At 36.3% G+C, this 17,731-nt stretch overlaps 1 protein-coding gene and 1 long non-coding RNA gene across 3 annotated transcripts; one reads left to right on the top strand and one right to left on the bottom strand.

Annotated features, from left to right (window-relative positions):
* Positions 1–90: 90 nt before the first annotated feature.
* Positions 91–17,686, top strand: podxl2 (podocalyxin-like 2). 2 transcript variants are annotated; one of them, XM_059569056.1, is made up of 9 exons: positions 96–465; positions 4,723–4,983; positions 7,387–7,557; positions 8,843–9,528; positions 10,350–10,424; positions 13,800–13,956; positions 15,239–15,300; positions 15,469–15,648; positions 15,872–17,686. In XM_059569056.1, the coding sequence occupies exons 1-9, from the start codon at positions 432–434 to the stop codon at positions 16,082–16,084; spliced, it is 1,839 nt and encodes a 612-aa protein (XP_059425039.1). In that variant the 5' UTR covers positions 96–431; the 3' UTR covers positions 16,085–17,686. The 2 variants fall into 2 exon arrangements, with proteins under 2 accessions (XP_059425040.1, XP_059425039.1); XM_059569057.1 differs by lacking the exon at positions 7,387–7,557 and having other exon boundaries at positions 91–465.
* LOC132159520 (uncharacterized) lies at positions 13,939–15,984 on the bottom strand. Its single transcript, XR_009437861.1, has 2 exons — positions 15,783–15,984; positions 13,939–14,060 (listed from the first exon to the last, which is right to left on the bottom strand). It is a non-coding gene; the product is annotated as an uncharacterized LOC132159520 (long non-coding RNA).
* Positions 17,687–17,731: the final 45 nt, after the last annotated feature.

Raw genomic sequence — 17,731 nt, 5'->3', positions numbered from 1 at the left:
CAATCGGAGCTTTCTGATTGGTTGACATCAGAATTCCATCGCTGACCGTTGATGCTAGTTCACACTAAAAGAAGGCCGCGGCGTTTAGGACCCTGCGTCGCTGCAGCGGCTCGCCTGCAGTCACTGCGCCAGGAATAAAACCCTCCAAAATCCTTAATCTGTCGCTGCAAATCCATTGACTGCAAGAAGAACAGCAGACAAACCTGCCGTCTAGTTTCCCTCACAGTCACGCCTGCCGTTCTGCACAGTATATCTCACTCGTGCGCTTCGTCTGCCCATCTAAGTTACTGAGCTTTTGTTTTTAATTCCGATGATTAATTTGTGTTAGTGCGTCTCGTCGTTGAGGTCAGTAAGTCACATATGATGCACATACGAACGAACTGAAACACTGACGCGATAATTTCTCACTGCGACCGTTTAAAGCTGTAGAGATGTCTGTCGCGTCTTTCCAGTGCCTGATGTTAGGTGAGTTCAGCATTTTTTTTTTTTTTTTTTTTGCGGTGTATGAACGATTTATTCATGTAAATGTATATAAAAATGTTTTTAATTTTATATATATATATATATATATATATATATATATATATATATATATATATATATATATATATATATATATATATATATATATGTAATACATTTTATTAGCCACTACTTTACAAAGTCTATTTTTACCAACTATTTTATATGTAAAATTATGTAGCTATTTTTTAGCTATTTCTAGCCCATTGGAATGTTAATGTGTGATGAAAACCAGCCTATTGATTATTTAATCACGGATAAATGTCACTGGTTTTGTAATAGGGTGCAGTAATCACAAGGTTTGCTCGGTATTGTGTCTGAGAGGAATATGCATCATCATTAACATTTCTCATTGTCTCCATGAGTGAGGAAAAAAGGGCATTGTTCTTTTCTGAGATGATCATCATTAATGATTTGTTCATGTCACCATCCCAAGCATAAAGAGTCCAGTCACTGAAATCATTCAGGTATTCGTGTTATTGATCTGATTGTGCAGATTTCGGCACACACCCCTTTTTCCTCTCCATCTGGAGACCAAGCTGAACTATTCAAGTCCAGTCAGGATTTTCAGCATGATTCATCATCATGGAACTGAGAAAAGAACATTTTGCAGCTGCTGTGGATGCTGATTGTGTTTGGCACGCCGTGTGTGTGATGGCTTGTCATGCCCATGAGGCCACAGCTGACAGATTGTGCTGGTCAAAAGCCACTCCAGACAGACTGATGACCAGACACAACAATGACAGGTCAGGTTTGTTTAGTCTAATGAGCAGCACAGATTCAGGCTCAAGCCAGGTCCATTTCACTCTGAACTCAAATGGGATTTCATTATTTCCTCACCCTCTTTAACTATTTTGTAACACATAATATCTTATTATTTTTTCGGGTACATTAGAGTGCCATCTAAATATCATGGTATAAAAGACACTAACATGGTTCTACTGTGTTGTTATGGATATTGTGATAGTCTTTCAGATATATTAGACTACCATGTAAATATAATTGTATGTGCATTTCGTTGCCATTTCATATAGTACCTTTCTTTCTTTTTTTTTTACACGCTACCATGTTTTTAGAATGATAATCACCCAATACCATAATGTATATCAAATTATATATATATATATATTAGCCTGTTTTTGTGGTATTACTATAGCAATAGAAAGCCCTTTAAACATATACCATGGTATTTTTTGAAGTACGTTGGTGTACCATTTTGTAAACATTTAATGTCTTCGTCAAGGTATTGTCATTTAATGTAGGTTATAGTTTCAATATTACCATGTAGATACCATAGTGGGTTTTTTTCACATTTCTTTGCAGTACCATGTAAATACCATGTTAATCACCCATTGCCATGATATATATCAAACGTCAAAGTACTGTGTTGTCATTTAATTTGGGTTATAGTTACAGTATCATGTTTAAACCATGTCCATACCATCATTAATTGGAAATGTACCATTTGGAGAACCATTTAAATGGTCATCATTCAGTACTATAGTGCAACTCATGCACTCTTTCGCAGTATCAAGCACTGCAGACCTGCAGCTGCCAGTCAGTAGACTATAAATCTGACTCTTACCGCTCAATGCCACCTACACCCACAGACACTGCTGCAATGTAAGCTGGCACAGCCCAGAAACCCTTTCAGGTTAGGTGACATCAGCATTTATCTTGCCGCTCATTTGAGATGTGGCTTTAGCTCTGAGAGGAAAGGAAAAGAGATGGAGAGGATTTAAGACTGAGAAATAATTGGCAGCCGTATGTATTCACACAGTGTCGCTGAAGTCCAGGTGCCTCACACTTTAAATTGGGCCAAGCTTTGCTGGGTTTGATGATTTATGAATCATTTTATTCTGTGTTCTGGCTCCTCGTCTCTTTTAGAGAGAGTCTGATACTGGCGCTGGCTGAACTGCTCATATATTTAGTACAATAGCTGTTATGTGACAGATCTGTGTTCGTATCAGATGGCAAAGGATTGTGGCGTCTTGGTCTGAACGGATGCTTGCGCACTATATTAAGAGGTCTGAAATCAGACAGAAACAGGTGGGAGCTGGTCATGTTGCAACTGCTATGATATAAAAACCACACTGTAAAAGACATCAAGAACATGTCTGATTCATATTTCATTACCATTTAGTTTTTTTAACATTGGGACATTTTCAGTTTATGTATTTATTTGGAGTGACATTATGTAGGCAATAAAGGTTATTTACCATTTTGTTTATTCTTTTCATGACCTATATACATCATATCTTCTCGAAATAAGGTTTTAAATGATCATATATCCCATATTTTCATTCCGAAGTTAGAATCATCTTTGGGATATTTTATTTGTCTGAGGAAACACACTAAATATTAAATGATAAGCATAAATAAGTAGATTTTTATTAATTCAGAGAACTGACTAAAGGGAGATTTGCCTCTAAGTTCTTCTTTTGTCCTTCAAGTTTATGCACAGATGTTTCATCTTCTTGAGTTTTATTTAGTTCATCCAACTACCCAAATGCAAAGATCCCATATGGGGTTAGTTGCCGCAGTGGCTCTATAAACGAGATGTAAGCTTTTATGATTAATGTACCATCTAACGTGTGTCCAAACTTTGAGAGCATCTCTGGGGCAGAAGGCCAAAGAGCGTTCCTCAGAGATAGAAGTGTTTGGGTTCAGGCATCAGCAAATTCGCTGTTCAAGCAAGGTTGGAAGTACCTTTGCAGAAACTGGAGTCCACTGAGGCAAAATAAGATTGCTTCAACCATAATTAATGTGATCTACTGGGGTGAGACGTTGATGCTTTTTAAAGACCTACATCACAAATAAAGAGGTGACACTGTGCTTGGTATTTTACAGTTGGTATGCTTTACTGGTTGGTAGACGTTTAGGAAGAATCTAAAAATGGAAAAAAAATCCAAAATTTTAATTCTTTCATTATTACTTCTTTTTACTGTAAACTAGTATGGCCATTGTTGACCAGATACCATGTAGTGATTGTCAAGCTCTAAAAATGTCAATAAAGGCTTACGGATGAACGGATGAAAAAGTCCATATTGTTTGTGCATTGTATTACAAGTCTTTTGAAGTCATAAGATAGTTTTGCATTAAGATCAGACACAAAATAATCATTTACTGATCACTGAAAATCTTATTTTGGACTATCTATTTGGATCCAAGAACCAGCCTCGTCAACATCAAGCATGTGCAACAAGTTTTTACACCATATGTGAACGTAAATAAGAAAGTGCCATGGCAACAAAGTTGTTGTATAATGTACAAAATTTGGAGAATTGAGAATACTTTTGGAAAAGTATTGACATTCAACTTCAATTGACATTTTGTTGCACTTTTCCAAGTTGATCGCTGGATATTCAGAAATCCGAAATCAGACTTTAATAGAACGTAGCATTACTGATAATATAGAATGTTTTTCGAAAAATAAAGTGGTCTTTTAATCTTTAATTCTCCCAGATTTACTCAGTAAATGTCATCTGGTTATTTGGGATTATACTCTCCAGCAGTGTACCATTTTGGAAATTTCCACAGCATTGCATGACTTGAGTTCACAGGATGTCCCTGGTCTCTAAAACAACTGGAACTGGAAGTTGACCGATTCATAAATTGGAGCAGGAAGTGCCTGGTTTTTCCACCCTGTTAATTACCACACAATCCCATACTTGCTAAATATAATACCAGAGTCGCCGAGACGTCCGCCTGCTGGTCTCCTTAATTAAACGGAGCCTCGCTAGAGAATGTATTTCATTAAACAGATCCATGAATAAAAACTAAAGCCGTGTAAGAATTAGAGAACTGTGTAATTGGCTTTTAAACTCCAACAGAAGAGTAGTTCTTACCCAGTCGCCGTCTTTTTCATTTATCCAGTGTTTAAACCAATGCTAATCCTGTGGTGACCTGGTAGGGCAAGGAAAGATAAGACCGGGTGGTTTGAGAGACAACGCTAAGCCGGCATATATCAGAGCCAGCTGTGGTTGAAGCCCATAAGGGCCGGGACTCAAAAGATGTTCCCAGACAGTGTTTGATGGATGCATATATCCTTGAAACCATCTGTCACTGTTGAAGCTATTAAGAAAGATTCATTTGTGGTAAAGGAGTTGGTTTGGTTCTTTGTTTCTGATTTAGATTTGTGTTTTGAATGAATCCAATTTTAAAAAGTTAGCTTATTATATCTATTCTTCTTTCATTTAGGTTCAGTTCTCCTGGTTCTGGTGTGTGCCAGGGTACTAAGTGCTGGTCCAGCACTCCTACCCAACCCTCTCCGCTCCCACGGGTCGGTTCTGGAGGTTCCCGTAGGCTTTGAGGAACATGATGAGATCTCGAGGGAACGTAGGCATGGCTTTATGGAGAGTTCTCAGGAGAGCTCCGGGTTCTTTAGTGAAGACAGCGAGGATGGCAAGAACGCTCGTATCGAGACCAAAGACACCAGCATTGACCTAAGTGCCATGAATGGTGAGTAGAAGCAGTAATTCGAAAAATTAAGTTTAAAAGTCAAGTTTATGTAAACTTTCAAAGGCATAAAGGAAATTACTTTCCATTTTCATCTGATGTCATTAATCTCATTTGTCAATCAAGGGTGAAAATATTCGCTCTGACACTGGAATGACAATTCGGTTACAAAAAATTTTGGTTGCATATTTATGTTAAAAAATGGGTCAAGTAGGCCTACTTATCGTTTGTCAAATGACAATGTTAACATATTCCCTCTGACAACAACTTGACTTGATTCAATTATGAAATCTGGTTGCAACATTACATTGGAAAATGTATCAAGTGTCATTTGTCAACCTAAAATGCAAATATATTCGCTCTGACATTTTGACTTGGTTCAATTATGAACAAAATTTGGGTGGTAATTACATTCGTTTGTCAAATAGAAATGTTGATCTGACAGCGATCAGATGATTTAATTTAAATAAAATTTTATAGTATATTTATGATCGATGATGATTGATGCCATTTGTCAGCTAGGGGTGTTAATATATTCGCTCTGACAAAGTTTTGACTTGATTCAATTGCAAGCAAAATTTGATTGCAATATTAAATTTGAAAGTTATAATTTCGCAACAACATTTTGTCACGATTAAAATTGCGTGTCATTTGTAAATTAGAAATGTCAATACAGTTGCTCTGACATTGATCTGACTTGATTCAGTTATGAATTAATTTTGGTTGCATATTTATGAAGGAAAATGGGTCAAGTACTAGTCTTTTTTTTGTCAATTTATTATCTCTAATAACTGTATGACCTACTTAAATTTTGAATGAAATTTGGTTGCATTTGCAACTGGAAAAATGTCAAGTACTTGTCATTTGTAAGCTAGGGGCGTTAATACAGTATTCGCTTTGGCAACTAATTGAATTATGAGTGTAATTTGGTGGCAATAGTATGTTTTAAAAGTGGGTCAAATGTTTGACCTTTATCACTTAGATGTTTAAATATGCTTGCTCTGACAATTATATCACTCGATTCATTTCCTATTGAAATTTGGTTCTGTATTTATGTTTCGAAAATGGCTGAAAAAGTATACGTGCACCTGTAAATTGTGCAACAAAGGCACTGAATGACGACAGATTCATATTAGGTCAGTACCATTGTATGACTCAGCCTCTAGACAGTTATTTAACTCGCAAAAAGGACTCGACTGCAAAAGAGGCCGTTAGACGTGTAAAGTGGTGTGAACAACAGTTTTTAGGACTCATTATCGTGCGTCATTTCCTCGACACCTGCAGTCCCCTCCTGATGCTTTCCTTTTTTTTGTTGATTAGAGTTTTGTCGGCTTTAACAATTCCATCAGTCCATCTTGCGGTCGTGAATATGTTTCCCAGCAGTGACTAGAGAAAATATGCCCACTTTCTACGCACCTGGGAATCAATGTGCCTGAAAACAGTATTATTTTTAGTTCACCTGCTAGCTTGCTAACCGCAGTGGCCTGTTTCCGGTGTGTGCGTAAAGAGCAGAGAGAAGGACGGAGCGGTCCAATGATTATCTGCCGTGAGGAGTGTGAATTTGGTGGGTATCATCTTGATTCAGCTGGCACACTCACGCTGTACATTAAGAAAGATACCAATGTTATAATTTTTTTTATACTAGTGATTTGAACAAACCCATTATCCTAAGTATTAAACCTTGGGATTTAACTCATTCAGCACTCACGTTTTCCTTTTAAACATTTTTCGGTTAATAGTTGGAATCTGTGGGTGACCTGAAGACAACATAAAAATTATCTGTTTTAGAACTTAGGAAAACTTGAAAATGTTTGGTTAATTGTTTACACAAGCGCACATATGGAAGATGAGTGAATTTGCAGCCACAGCAGTAAATCTGAGCGTGAACACGAGAGCCTGTCACACTCAACCGCTGCTGAATGAGTAACGCACGCTGTGTCACACCACATACAGACTTGACTGATCAGCCATATGGAGAGACAGGTGGACACAACCATGACTGAGAGTTTGAGTGTGTGTGTGTGTGTGGAGACACTTCCAGGTGTGGTGTTCTCACCTGGCTCTGTGCCTACAACTCCTCACCAGGAAAATGAGAGTTAATCTGTTTAGGGAACAGACTGAGACTATCTATCTGTCTGTCTGTGGTTTGGTGGTCTTCTGTCTACACTCTCAGGAGTTTTCAGTCCTCTTGTCCCTTTCACACATCCACCTGTCTTTAATGAGTGTGAAGACCTCCAGTTACCTGATGTTTTTCATCCCAAGCCAATAGCAGTTCAGTAATTGAACAGAGGGAGGAATGGTTCCACTGGATCTTAGGCGAAACACAGGCTGCCAAATTTGGAGTTGTGCTATTTTTCTCTAAAAGACTCTTTCAGTACATGTATCTGTTTGTTCTTGTGCTCTCAGAGCGCTGTCTGATGCCCAAGAAGGTGGGACCTTGTCGTGGGGCGCTCCCTCGCTGGCACTTTAATCCTGTCACTAAGAAATGCGAAAACTTCATATTTGGGGGCTGCAGAGAAAACCGCAATAACTTCCTGTCCCTGGAGGAGTGTGCCAAAGCTTGCCACACAGTCCCTGGTATGCTGCTTTTTTATTACTTCGAGTTATGATAATTTTCTTGATAAAGTATAGATATATGGGCTCTCTCCCGCTGACGCTAGACAATAGCTCTCCTCATTACAGCACGTCTCAGTGTGGCAGTGTGTGTGTCTCATGAATAATCAGGCTGCGATCGAGAGCTCTCAGGTCCCTGATGTGTGTGTTGTGCCAGACGCAGGTGCAGTGCTGCAGTGCAGCTGCTCCAATCTGCTGTACTCAAGAAACAAAAGATGAATAAGACATGTGCTCCCAACAGATCTTACTGCAACATTATCCTACGATACTATAGCATGAAAACAACATTTTCTTAATAAGTGTTTGCTCTATTTACCACAATAAATAAACTATCTTGTTACATTTAACAAACTAAATTTTAACTAGGTTATGCAAACACTATAACATGCTTTCAATATGCTGTATTTTACAAGACTTTACTGTATCCCACTTGAGATGGACTACCGATATTCACTCTTTGAAGGTTTGGTTATCGGTTGTTTAATATCGGTTGATTAATATTGAGTCTAACAATCTTAGCATCAATATAATGGTGTAAACAAAAACTATAAAAATATATGTAATGGTATTAAATCTAAAACATCTTAATATTTAACTATTATAATTTAAATAACATTAAAGCATATAATGCTATTATAACTGTAGTACAGTGTTATTTTAGTATCATTAAGGCATTATTCTAGTTTTTATTGATATTTTGAAATAGTTTTTTCTTTTTTATATTTTCTGTTTGCACGTTAACTTTAGCAAATGTTTTAGTAATTTAGTGGTTGTGGGGTTTTAGTATTTTCATAAATTGTCTTTAAATCTCTAGATTTGTATAAATTTTATTTCAGTTTTAGATCTGTTACATTTCAATGCATTTAGTTTAATCGGAAATCTTACTAACTGGATTTATCGTAATCTTTTAAATTATCAAAAAAAAATTATAGTTTATTTAACGATAACAACCCTGATATAGTCTAACAACATAAATAAATAAATAAATAAATAAATAGTTATTGCTTCTAAGATAATATGTATTATATCGGTCACATGAAGGCAATATCGGTTGGGCTCTAAAGCTCAATACTACCAAATTTGAAAGACCAGCTTCAAAAACAAACTATACAAATATAGCTCAGCATAAGCATAATATAGAATAGTTTAGTAAAGTTTAGCACAGTATAGTTTAAAATAGTGGAGTATGTGTACTTTGATTTATGTCTTCAAAATTTTTTACAAGTTTTCTTGCTTTATTCCTTCATAGATTACAGCCCTTCATCCCCAGAACCACCATCTTTGCCACTTTCTTTGAGCCAAAAGCCAACTCAGATGAATTTCTCTTCCTCATTGTTCGTCCCTCCGACTGAGTCAGTCGACCCGGAGCAGGGGGAGAGTGATTCAGAATCGAGCGGCTTCCTTCTCCACCCCTCCTCCGGGCCGTCAATCGCAGGTGCTGAAGACCACGCCCTCTCCACAGCCACGCCCCCCGTCGTCGGACCGGCCCGTCAGAACCAGCCAGAGGCCACAGCTGAGCCTGACAGGCGCCTGACATCCGACGATACGTTTGATGATCAGAGGGGCCATGCTGTAACACAAGCACCCACGGCTCCTGAAATCGGGCCTCTGCCGAGCCTGGAACCCCTGCAGCCCGACAAACCGCACCAGGATGATTCTGAGGAAGATGAGGATGAGGAAGAGTTAGTGGATTTTCCCACCAAACCGGATGAGGAGGAAGAAGATGAATGGCGGTACCTCACGCCGTTCACATCCAGACCCTCGTCCTCCCCCGCTTCAGATCTGCCACCCGTGGTCTTAACCGAAACCGCCTGGCAGGGGGCACCGCTCACCACAACAGAGGACGAGGAGGGGGTGGAGCTTCGTCACGGCGGCAACGAATATCTCGCGGAAACAGAGCTGCACGACTCCGAGCTGTCCCAGGAGGCTGAGCAGGTACTCAGTGGCAGAAAATAAGAAATTAACAGACCTCTATAATATGTAATAATATATAAAATAATATATTCCTTCTTGTATAAAATGTTCAAACACAATGTCCATCAGATTTCAGCTGTTGGTTAGATTCTCTCTGCTCAAAAATAAAAATATGTACCACTGAATAATATATGACAAATAGTAAAGTATATCATGATATAATACTACTAATAATAGTAATATATAAACATAATAACAAGAAATGTCTTGTAAGACTTTGGATTAGCTTTTATTTTTAGATTTTCAGTTTTATTTAATTTACATTTTTCTAAAATTTCTATTTATCTTTAAATGTATTCTTGTTTCAATTGTAGTACTTGTGGTACTTCATCTAAACGTATTTATTTCAGTAATTGCCAAGGCAATATATTTTCATTTTGGTAAGTTTTTAGTTTTCAGTTTTTCTAATTTAAAAATTCTTATTTCTATATATTATGTCGACTTTTAAATTTCAATTATCCAAAAAAAAAAGGTTGATTAATAGTAACTTGATCTAACAAAAATTACACTAGTAAGAAGTAATGTTATGTACTTTATCATTTCAACTTTCAAAAATATTGACAAAACAAGTGTGGTTCTTGTGATAAAATTCTCAATTGTTTGTTTGCATGAAATATATTGTGTCGTCTTGGAAATTAATTCTCGATTGATTTGTCTGACTGCTTTGGAAGAGAAATGTGTTTATAGATTCGTTCTCCAGGCAGGCTGTCAGCAAGCATTTCAGTTAAAGCACAACCATTCACTGCAGTCCAGTGACTCTCTTTGTTTCTCACTCTGTGCAGGTGATTTGTGTCGACTGGAGCAATCTTGCAGGAAAGGGCTACGTTATACTCAACATGACGGACAACTTTGACTGCGTAAGTGTTGCTTTTTCACAAAACCCAACCCAGAGCTCTCCAGCTAGCCTAACCCAACCACGTATTGTTCTAGCATGAGCTAACCACTTGCATTTTCTTCATAAAAATCCGTTTTTCCATCACGATTTGAATGAATTGCTCTTAATTAAGGTGTATGTTCCGCTCAGAGCCTGTTTCACGTACTGCAGCTGAAACGCTGAGCGTTGCAGGAAGATCTCTGTCTCAGAAACATGCTGACTGCACGACTAACGACGCTCAGCACAAACAATGACACACGCTGTGAGCTCCGAGCACATTTGTTTTATCAGCAGCTTGAACAATCATCTGGCCTTTGTAGAGAAGAAAAAAGATAATGTGATTCTTAATCTCACTTACTCGTTAGCAGCACTGCAAAATGCAGAAGCGAATGTTGTGTCTTAAAGGTCACCCTTGTCCTACTAGACGTGTCAATTATATTTTATTTAAAGGAATAGTGTCCCCAAAAATGTACCTTTATTTAAAATGCAACCCTCAGGCCATCCAAGATCTAGATGAGTTTGTTTTTTCATCAGATATGGAGAAATGTAGCATCACATCACTTGTTCCCCAATGGATCCTCTGCAGTGAATGGGTGCCGTCAGAATGAGAGTCCAAAGTCGTGTTTGAAGATAAAAACATTAATTATGGATTTGTTTCTTACAAACACACATATTTTGGCTTCTCAAGATGTTAACTGATGGACTGGAGTGGTGTGGATTATTGTGATATTTTTATCAGCTGTTTGGACTCTCATTCTGACGGCACCCATTCACTGCAGTGCATCTATTGGAGAGTAAGTGGTTTAATGTTGAATTTCACCCAAAACAAAGTGAGCAACCAAATTGACAATAAATGTACCACAAAAGTGGTCCATATGAATTACAGTAAAACCAATGATATATAAAGCCCAACCAGTTTTGGTGCACCATATCTGAATGAATGCTAAATTTGGGTCTGCTCTTCACATAAAGCATTGTATGGCCTCAGTAGACATAAAATATAGTGCAAAAGTCTTCTGGTGGTTTTCTGTCATTTTTGGATCTTGGTCGTGCCAGTACCCGTTCATTTTGGTTTATCCATTGGCATAAATGATGAAAAATTAGATTTGGTATAGTTTATTAATATTATGAGTATGTTTTAGATTTTTAATTTTAGTTAAATTTGTAGCAATTATGTTGTGCTTTAGTCATTTTTATTAGTTTTTTTTTTTTTTTGTCTATTAAGTTTCTGTTTTAGTTTTACTTACAGTACTTTAGTACTTTAACTTACTTAAAACATATTAAACAAAAACTTAAATTTGCCTTTACAACAAACTGATATATATATATATAGATATATATAAATACATTTGTGGCCATGAATTAACAATTTGTTCCCATGACTTATTAATTCACATATTATCTATTTGTTCTCTCATTTCAGGAAATCGTGTGGCCCAGTTGTACTTATTTTTCCCTCATTTTAATTAAGTAATTTAAAACGAGGGAACTTATTAGTACAATGTGTCCACAGCGTACCTAAATTAAGAATCTAATAAATGAATCAGTAGTGGGAATGAATTCAGTCATAATTAATCAGTCTTGGGAAGTAATCTATAGTTCGTGCCAATTATATCTGATGGTTTTTTTTTTTAGCATTTTTCGTTTTATTCAAGGATAACAAACAGTGCTGTCTTTGACTCAATCACTGCACAATCTGAGACATTATTAAGATCTCTTCAGGAACTCTAGAGGAGAGACGACAGGAGAAACATCTGTGACTTCAGCTTTAGTTCTCTGTGAATCGCCTGCTGTGTAAATCTACCCTGTGATGTTTCATTGGCACATACACGTTCTCAGCGGCGTAAAAGAAGCCGGTTGTCTGTTGCCACGGTAACGCTCCAGTGTCACGTAACTGCAGCATGACCGCGGAGAACTTTCCCCCCGCTGGCGCTCTGACAGCTGCGTGCTAAACTGCCGAATCTCCTGCGATGGAGCCCTGCTTTGAACCCGAGCAGCACTGCAGAGCCATTGATCAGAAACCAATCCGGCCCACTGCATGAGAGCTCTGAGCCTCCGTCTCAATGACTCGACAAAACTGAGTCTGATTCTGTAGCCTGTCTGTCTATGGTCAGAGGATGTCTGTTACTGTGACTCTTGTGTTTAAACGCAAACTGGAGGAACATCTTAGACAGTAACAGACAGAGCAGACCTGTTTTTTGGCGGGTCAATGGTGGTCTGTCTGTGGAGAGTGTGGATTTGGCCCCACTCTTTCAATCATCCATAGGTATTATCAAAATACATACATTTTTATTTACTTGATTTTACTGTACCTTTCATATGTGTATTTTCTGACACATTCCATGTTAATTCGATTTTATATAAATACGGTTTACATCTCATGTGTGGTATGCTCATGTTTTATTCTATTTTTATTTATTAAATTACATTTTACGATGTATATATATTTATCTTTTTTATACTTTCAACGAATTTATTTTACTTACATTTAGTGCATTTATACTCCCAATTTATTGTACTTATTTATTCATGATGCATAAAACACACACACACATATAATTTTTGTATAATATATTACATTATAATGTGCATGAATTTTTTTTAACAAATACAACTTAGGTCTTTTTTATGTTCACATTTTACTGTATTTTGTACTTTATATGGTTTATACCATTTTATTATTTTAAATTATAATATTTTAGTCCACTATATTGCATTGAGCTGTATTTCATAAAGTAAATTTTGAGAACATTTATGCTAACTTTTATTGTATTTATTTACTGTTTGCAACACTGGTGCATTAAAGCTTATATAATTATATTATCATATATATTTTTTTATTTTGTTTGCTATTAATTTCTAGGTGCATTTTCTGACAAATACTGTATAATTTTTCATTTACACCTTATTCATGTTCACATTTTAATTTGACTATGTATAGATTACACCATTTTCTGTCTACTATATTTCATTAAAATATATTTAATTTATGTAAATCCATTTTGTGCACGCTTATACTCCCATTTTATTGTATTTGTTTATTATTAGCAAAATTAGATGTTTTCACAGTATGTCACATATTTAAATGCGTTCTCAATTTTCTGACAAATTCCACATAATTTATTCTCTCAATTCATTGTATTTATTTGTAGTTTGTTCATGATATATTTAGTTTAGAATTGTATATCACTACATACACACAGTTTTTGGTGACGACAGTGGAAAAAAAATCTGATTAGTACATATAATTAATACATACATACAGTACACACACACACACATCACTGTATTTCTTAGTTGTACCATTTCAGGACAGCGACATTTCAGTGATGGTGTGTGTCTTGTGTGTGTCCCACAGGATGAGTTTCGTATGGAGAGGGGCGACAAACTCCTGGAGATGCTAGAAAACACATTCTCCAGAAAGAGGAACATCCCACAAGGCTCCTGGCTCATTTTCCTCAGCAAACCCACACAGCAGGACCACCAGCTTCTGATGGCCTTAGCCAGCGAGCAGGGTAACACACACACACACACTCAGGGCCTCTGTGCTCACGTGTAATGGGAGGCTCATTCTTTAAATTTGAGGTGTTAGTAATTTGTTGGCTTTTCATTTCATGCTCTATATAAAAGGATAAAAATAGCAGGTATTATCTCTTTATCACATCTCTGTGCAGTGCATTAGTGATGTTGCATCTGCTCGGGTGAATCTTACAAAGCAAGACTTGTTTGAGGTCGTCTTCACAAAATCAAGAGAATGAAAATAAGTAATTATATTTTGCATTAAGAAAATTAAGATGTTTTGCATTCTGACATATTTATCATCTTTATTTCCAAGACAGTGAAGCCCATTATGCCTTCAATTCTTATTACCAAAATAAAGAAATTAGGTTACACTTATTTTACAGTCCTTGTTTCAGTGTAATTTACGTACTCTGTAATATTAATTAACTCCATGTACTTGCTTTATGGTTAGGATTAGAGTTGCCTGCATGCATTTATGCATAATTTTGTGGAGATAAATTGATGCCAAGTGAAATGAAAAATGTAAGGAGAGCTTAAAATAAAGTGTTACCTATTATGGTTTGGTTTTGTGCTGTTGCATGCATTTATTTATGCATTATTTATTTTTATTCCTATACTAAGTTCATGTAACAAGGACAGTGTAAAATATAGTGCTTCTAGAATGAAAAAAAAAAAATAGATTTCTAAACTTTTTGTATTTTATGTTTTCTTTTCATTCAGTGTACAATTAACAAAAGCAAAAAAGACCTTTAACCATAGCTTGCTCTATTTTATTTTTATACTATCTTATTATTTATTATATTATTTAAAAAGCCCTTGCTATGTGTACTGCATTAATCCAACTTAAATCTTTAGACTTGTTATTTCATTGCTGTTTTGTTGACTTTAATTGCTTCTATTGTTCTCATTTGTAAGTCGCTTTGGATAAAAGCGTCCGCTAAATGTCTAAATGTAAATGTAAAACATTAAATTATTCATATGGTATGGTTGTATTTTTTATTTTTATTTTTTGCCCTGAATGTGATTTATGCTCATTTATTTAAAAACTGTTTTACGATAGAATCATTTTGTGGATTGGAGCATTATTGAGAATTTGGGGGAAATGTGCTTATTCGTTATTTCTTTTCTTTCTTTTTTTTAAATCCTAATGGTCCTCAAATAGGTTCAAGTTTCTTTATTTTTATTTTTTGATTGAAACATTCTTTATGATCATTTTTCCCAACTTTTTATAGTATTTTAGTCTAATTTTCTTTTCATACTGTCTTTTTGTTGAAGAAATTATCCCTCCAAAAGACGTCCTGTCAATGTTAGGGGAAATCACAAGAGGTCTAAATGAGGTGAGACTAATGCAGCAAATAATAATAAAATAAAGAAACTTAAGGAACATGGATAATAATTTATAATAAATATTTATTATTAGCTTTTCTTTTATTATATATTTACTATTATTATTATTAGCATTTATTTTAATTGTATTTCTGTTATTATTATTTATTCATTTTCAGATTGGAATTCAGAATTTTTCGACCGTGAACACGTGCCACTCGAGGCCCAGTCAGACACGTAGCGACTACGGAAAGCTGTTTGTGGTTCTAGTGATCATCGGATCTGTTTGTGTGCTCATTATTGCTTCTGGAGTCATCTACATCTGCTGGCAGCGTCGTTTACCCAAACTCAAAAACATGGTAGGTCTTTGATATGCTGATTGCTGAAAAAAAAAACCTGAGGTACGAGCCCAAATGTTTTGTGGTATGTACAGATTACGCTGTCAACACAACTCGGGCGCGATTCATATGCAGCTCGAATTCTAATGACTTACCTCAACGTTCTATGAATGACGTGTCGGGTTCGAATCGATTTATTATTTGTCTGTGGTTTTGTCTCCTTTGCTTTATGGCGCGTCCGAAGTCGAGAGGCGAAGAGCTGAACTTTGTGGAGAACGGTTGCCATGACAACCCCACGCTGGACGTGACTAGCGACAGCCAGTCAGAGATGCAGGAGAAGAAACACAGTGCCAATGGGGTGACGGTGGGCGGGGACGGAGGAAACGGTTGGCAGGTGCTCGTCAATAAGCCCGGGAAAAACGAGGAAGACAACCAAGAGGAAGACACGCACCTTTAATTAATTTCAGGAAAACAATCAGAAAAAAACGGCATGGGAAAGCAGTATGACATTACAGACTAAGAGGGCACTAAACATTTTCAAGCTTTTTCGGAAACATCTGCTGTATAAAATGTGATGTCTTTTGGCTTGTATGATGGTTTTCTTTATCTGCATTACTAAATTCAGGCGGGACTAAAAAGAACGCTTTAAAACGCGATTTGTATGATATGGGGAAATTTTTAATGCAGAATTTATTTAAATTGAATGTGTCAAACAATCAAAAATCTGTTTGAATTTTGGGGGGGAAAGTTTCTTGCACTGTTAAAGCAATAGTTCAACCCAAAACGTAAAAAATATGTCGATAATCTCACACACGTAACGTTAGTTCCAGATTTTTTGCCATTTTTTTTCCCTCTGAACAAAAAAAACACGAGAATTTTGAAATATCTTCACAACAGTTAGTTTACACTAAGAATAAAATGTGATAAATTAAATTTTTTTGGTAAGATAACGATGGCCAATGCTCGAAACCTGATGCGATCTTTAGAAAACGTTTTACGGAACTGTAAGATTCTTAAAAATCTTGTTAAAAAAATCGCATACAGGTTTGAAACGGCTTTGTTAAATTATGAAATTGATTTTCTTTTTGGGTTAGTTACAGGAGAGAGGGAAAAAACACTAGTGTACTTGAAGACTTGAAAGAGATTGTACCAAGGTTTTTTTATGTTGTTTTCTCGAAGATGTAGACACTATAATCAGTCATTCTCTGATTTACTTATTTCAATGCAAGTATTAACAGTTAAGCAGTCTGCATATTGTGTTTTACATGCTGAATGCTGGATGGACGCCTGCCTTGCTCCTTTATTGTGCATCAGAATGGCTGCTCCGTACTGGATTATGTCGCTTTTAAGGTTTTTACATATATATTGCACCTTTAACGTTGCTCAGCACCAACGGCCTCCAAAGCATAAAAAGATTCTCCTTACAAAAGAATCTTTCATATAGAAATGTGTCGAATGGAGCTAGCTAACGATTTCTTTAATGTTTTCAGTGCGCATTGAATTTAATCTTTTAAACGCAAAGTAAACGGTGATCACAATCAAAAAATAGTGTTAAATCAGCTCTCATAGTGATGATCTTGTTTATGGTACAGTATATGTGTCAAAGAACAATCTTAATTGTCGCCATAGAAAGTCTTTTCTTTATTCATTTCAAGTGCATGAAACAATGTAGTATAAGTCTATGCACATGTCAGGGGTCAACTGATTGTACACAATTTAGCAAACGTGAACCGTTCATGTTTAACAAGATTTAAATGGTTAGTAGTCTACTCCAGAACGCTCTACGTTATGTACATGCATTATTCTTTGTTTCTAAAGCCTTGACGTAGGAGAGTTTGACGGCAGTGTAGAACGCTGTTGAACGCTTCTGTTTTGTACCTTTAGTGTCCTGGTACAAGAGCTATTAGCATATTTGCACTTTTTCCATTTTGATTTTGTACCTCAAACTGCTTTATGTATCTGATTGTAAGGAGATTTGGGTCTCGTTGTTTTCTGGTAATTTTGTGTTATCCCACCTCTTTAAAAAAAAAAAAGAAGCTAAATAAATGTTTTGAGAAGTCTTGTCCGACCCTTTTTAAACCTACCATGAAGTTTGGACTGCCCC

This window comes from Carassius carassius, chromosome 16 (assembly GCF_963082965.1).
Source record: "Carassius carassius chromosome 16, fCarCar2.1, whole genome shotgun sequence".
Classification (NCBI taxonomy): domain Eukaryota; kingdom Metazoa; phylum Chordata; class Actinopteri; order Cypriniformes; family Cyprinidae; genus Carassius; species Carassius carassius.
The sequence above is the reverse complement of the archived record's forward strand: the minus strand, read 5'-3'. Positions and strand labels throughout refer to the sequence as shown.

Bases quoted from the DNA above. Each gene is read 5' to 3' on its own strand.
- podxl2 (XM_059569056.1), top strand. From the start codon at position 432: ATGTCTGTCGCGTCTTTCCAGTGCCTGATGTTAG. The intron at 4,984-7,386 runs GTGAGTAGAAGC...TTGTGCTCTCAG, and splicing joins TGACCTAAGTGCCATGAATG to AGCGCTGTCTGATGCCCAAG. The intron at 9,529-10,349 runs GTACTCAGTGGC...CACTCTGTGCAG, and splicing joins TGTCCCAGGAGGCTGAGCAG to GTGATTTGTGTCGACTGGAG.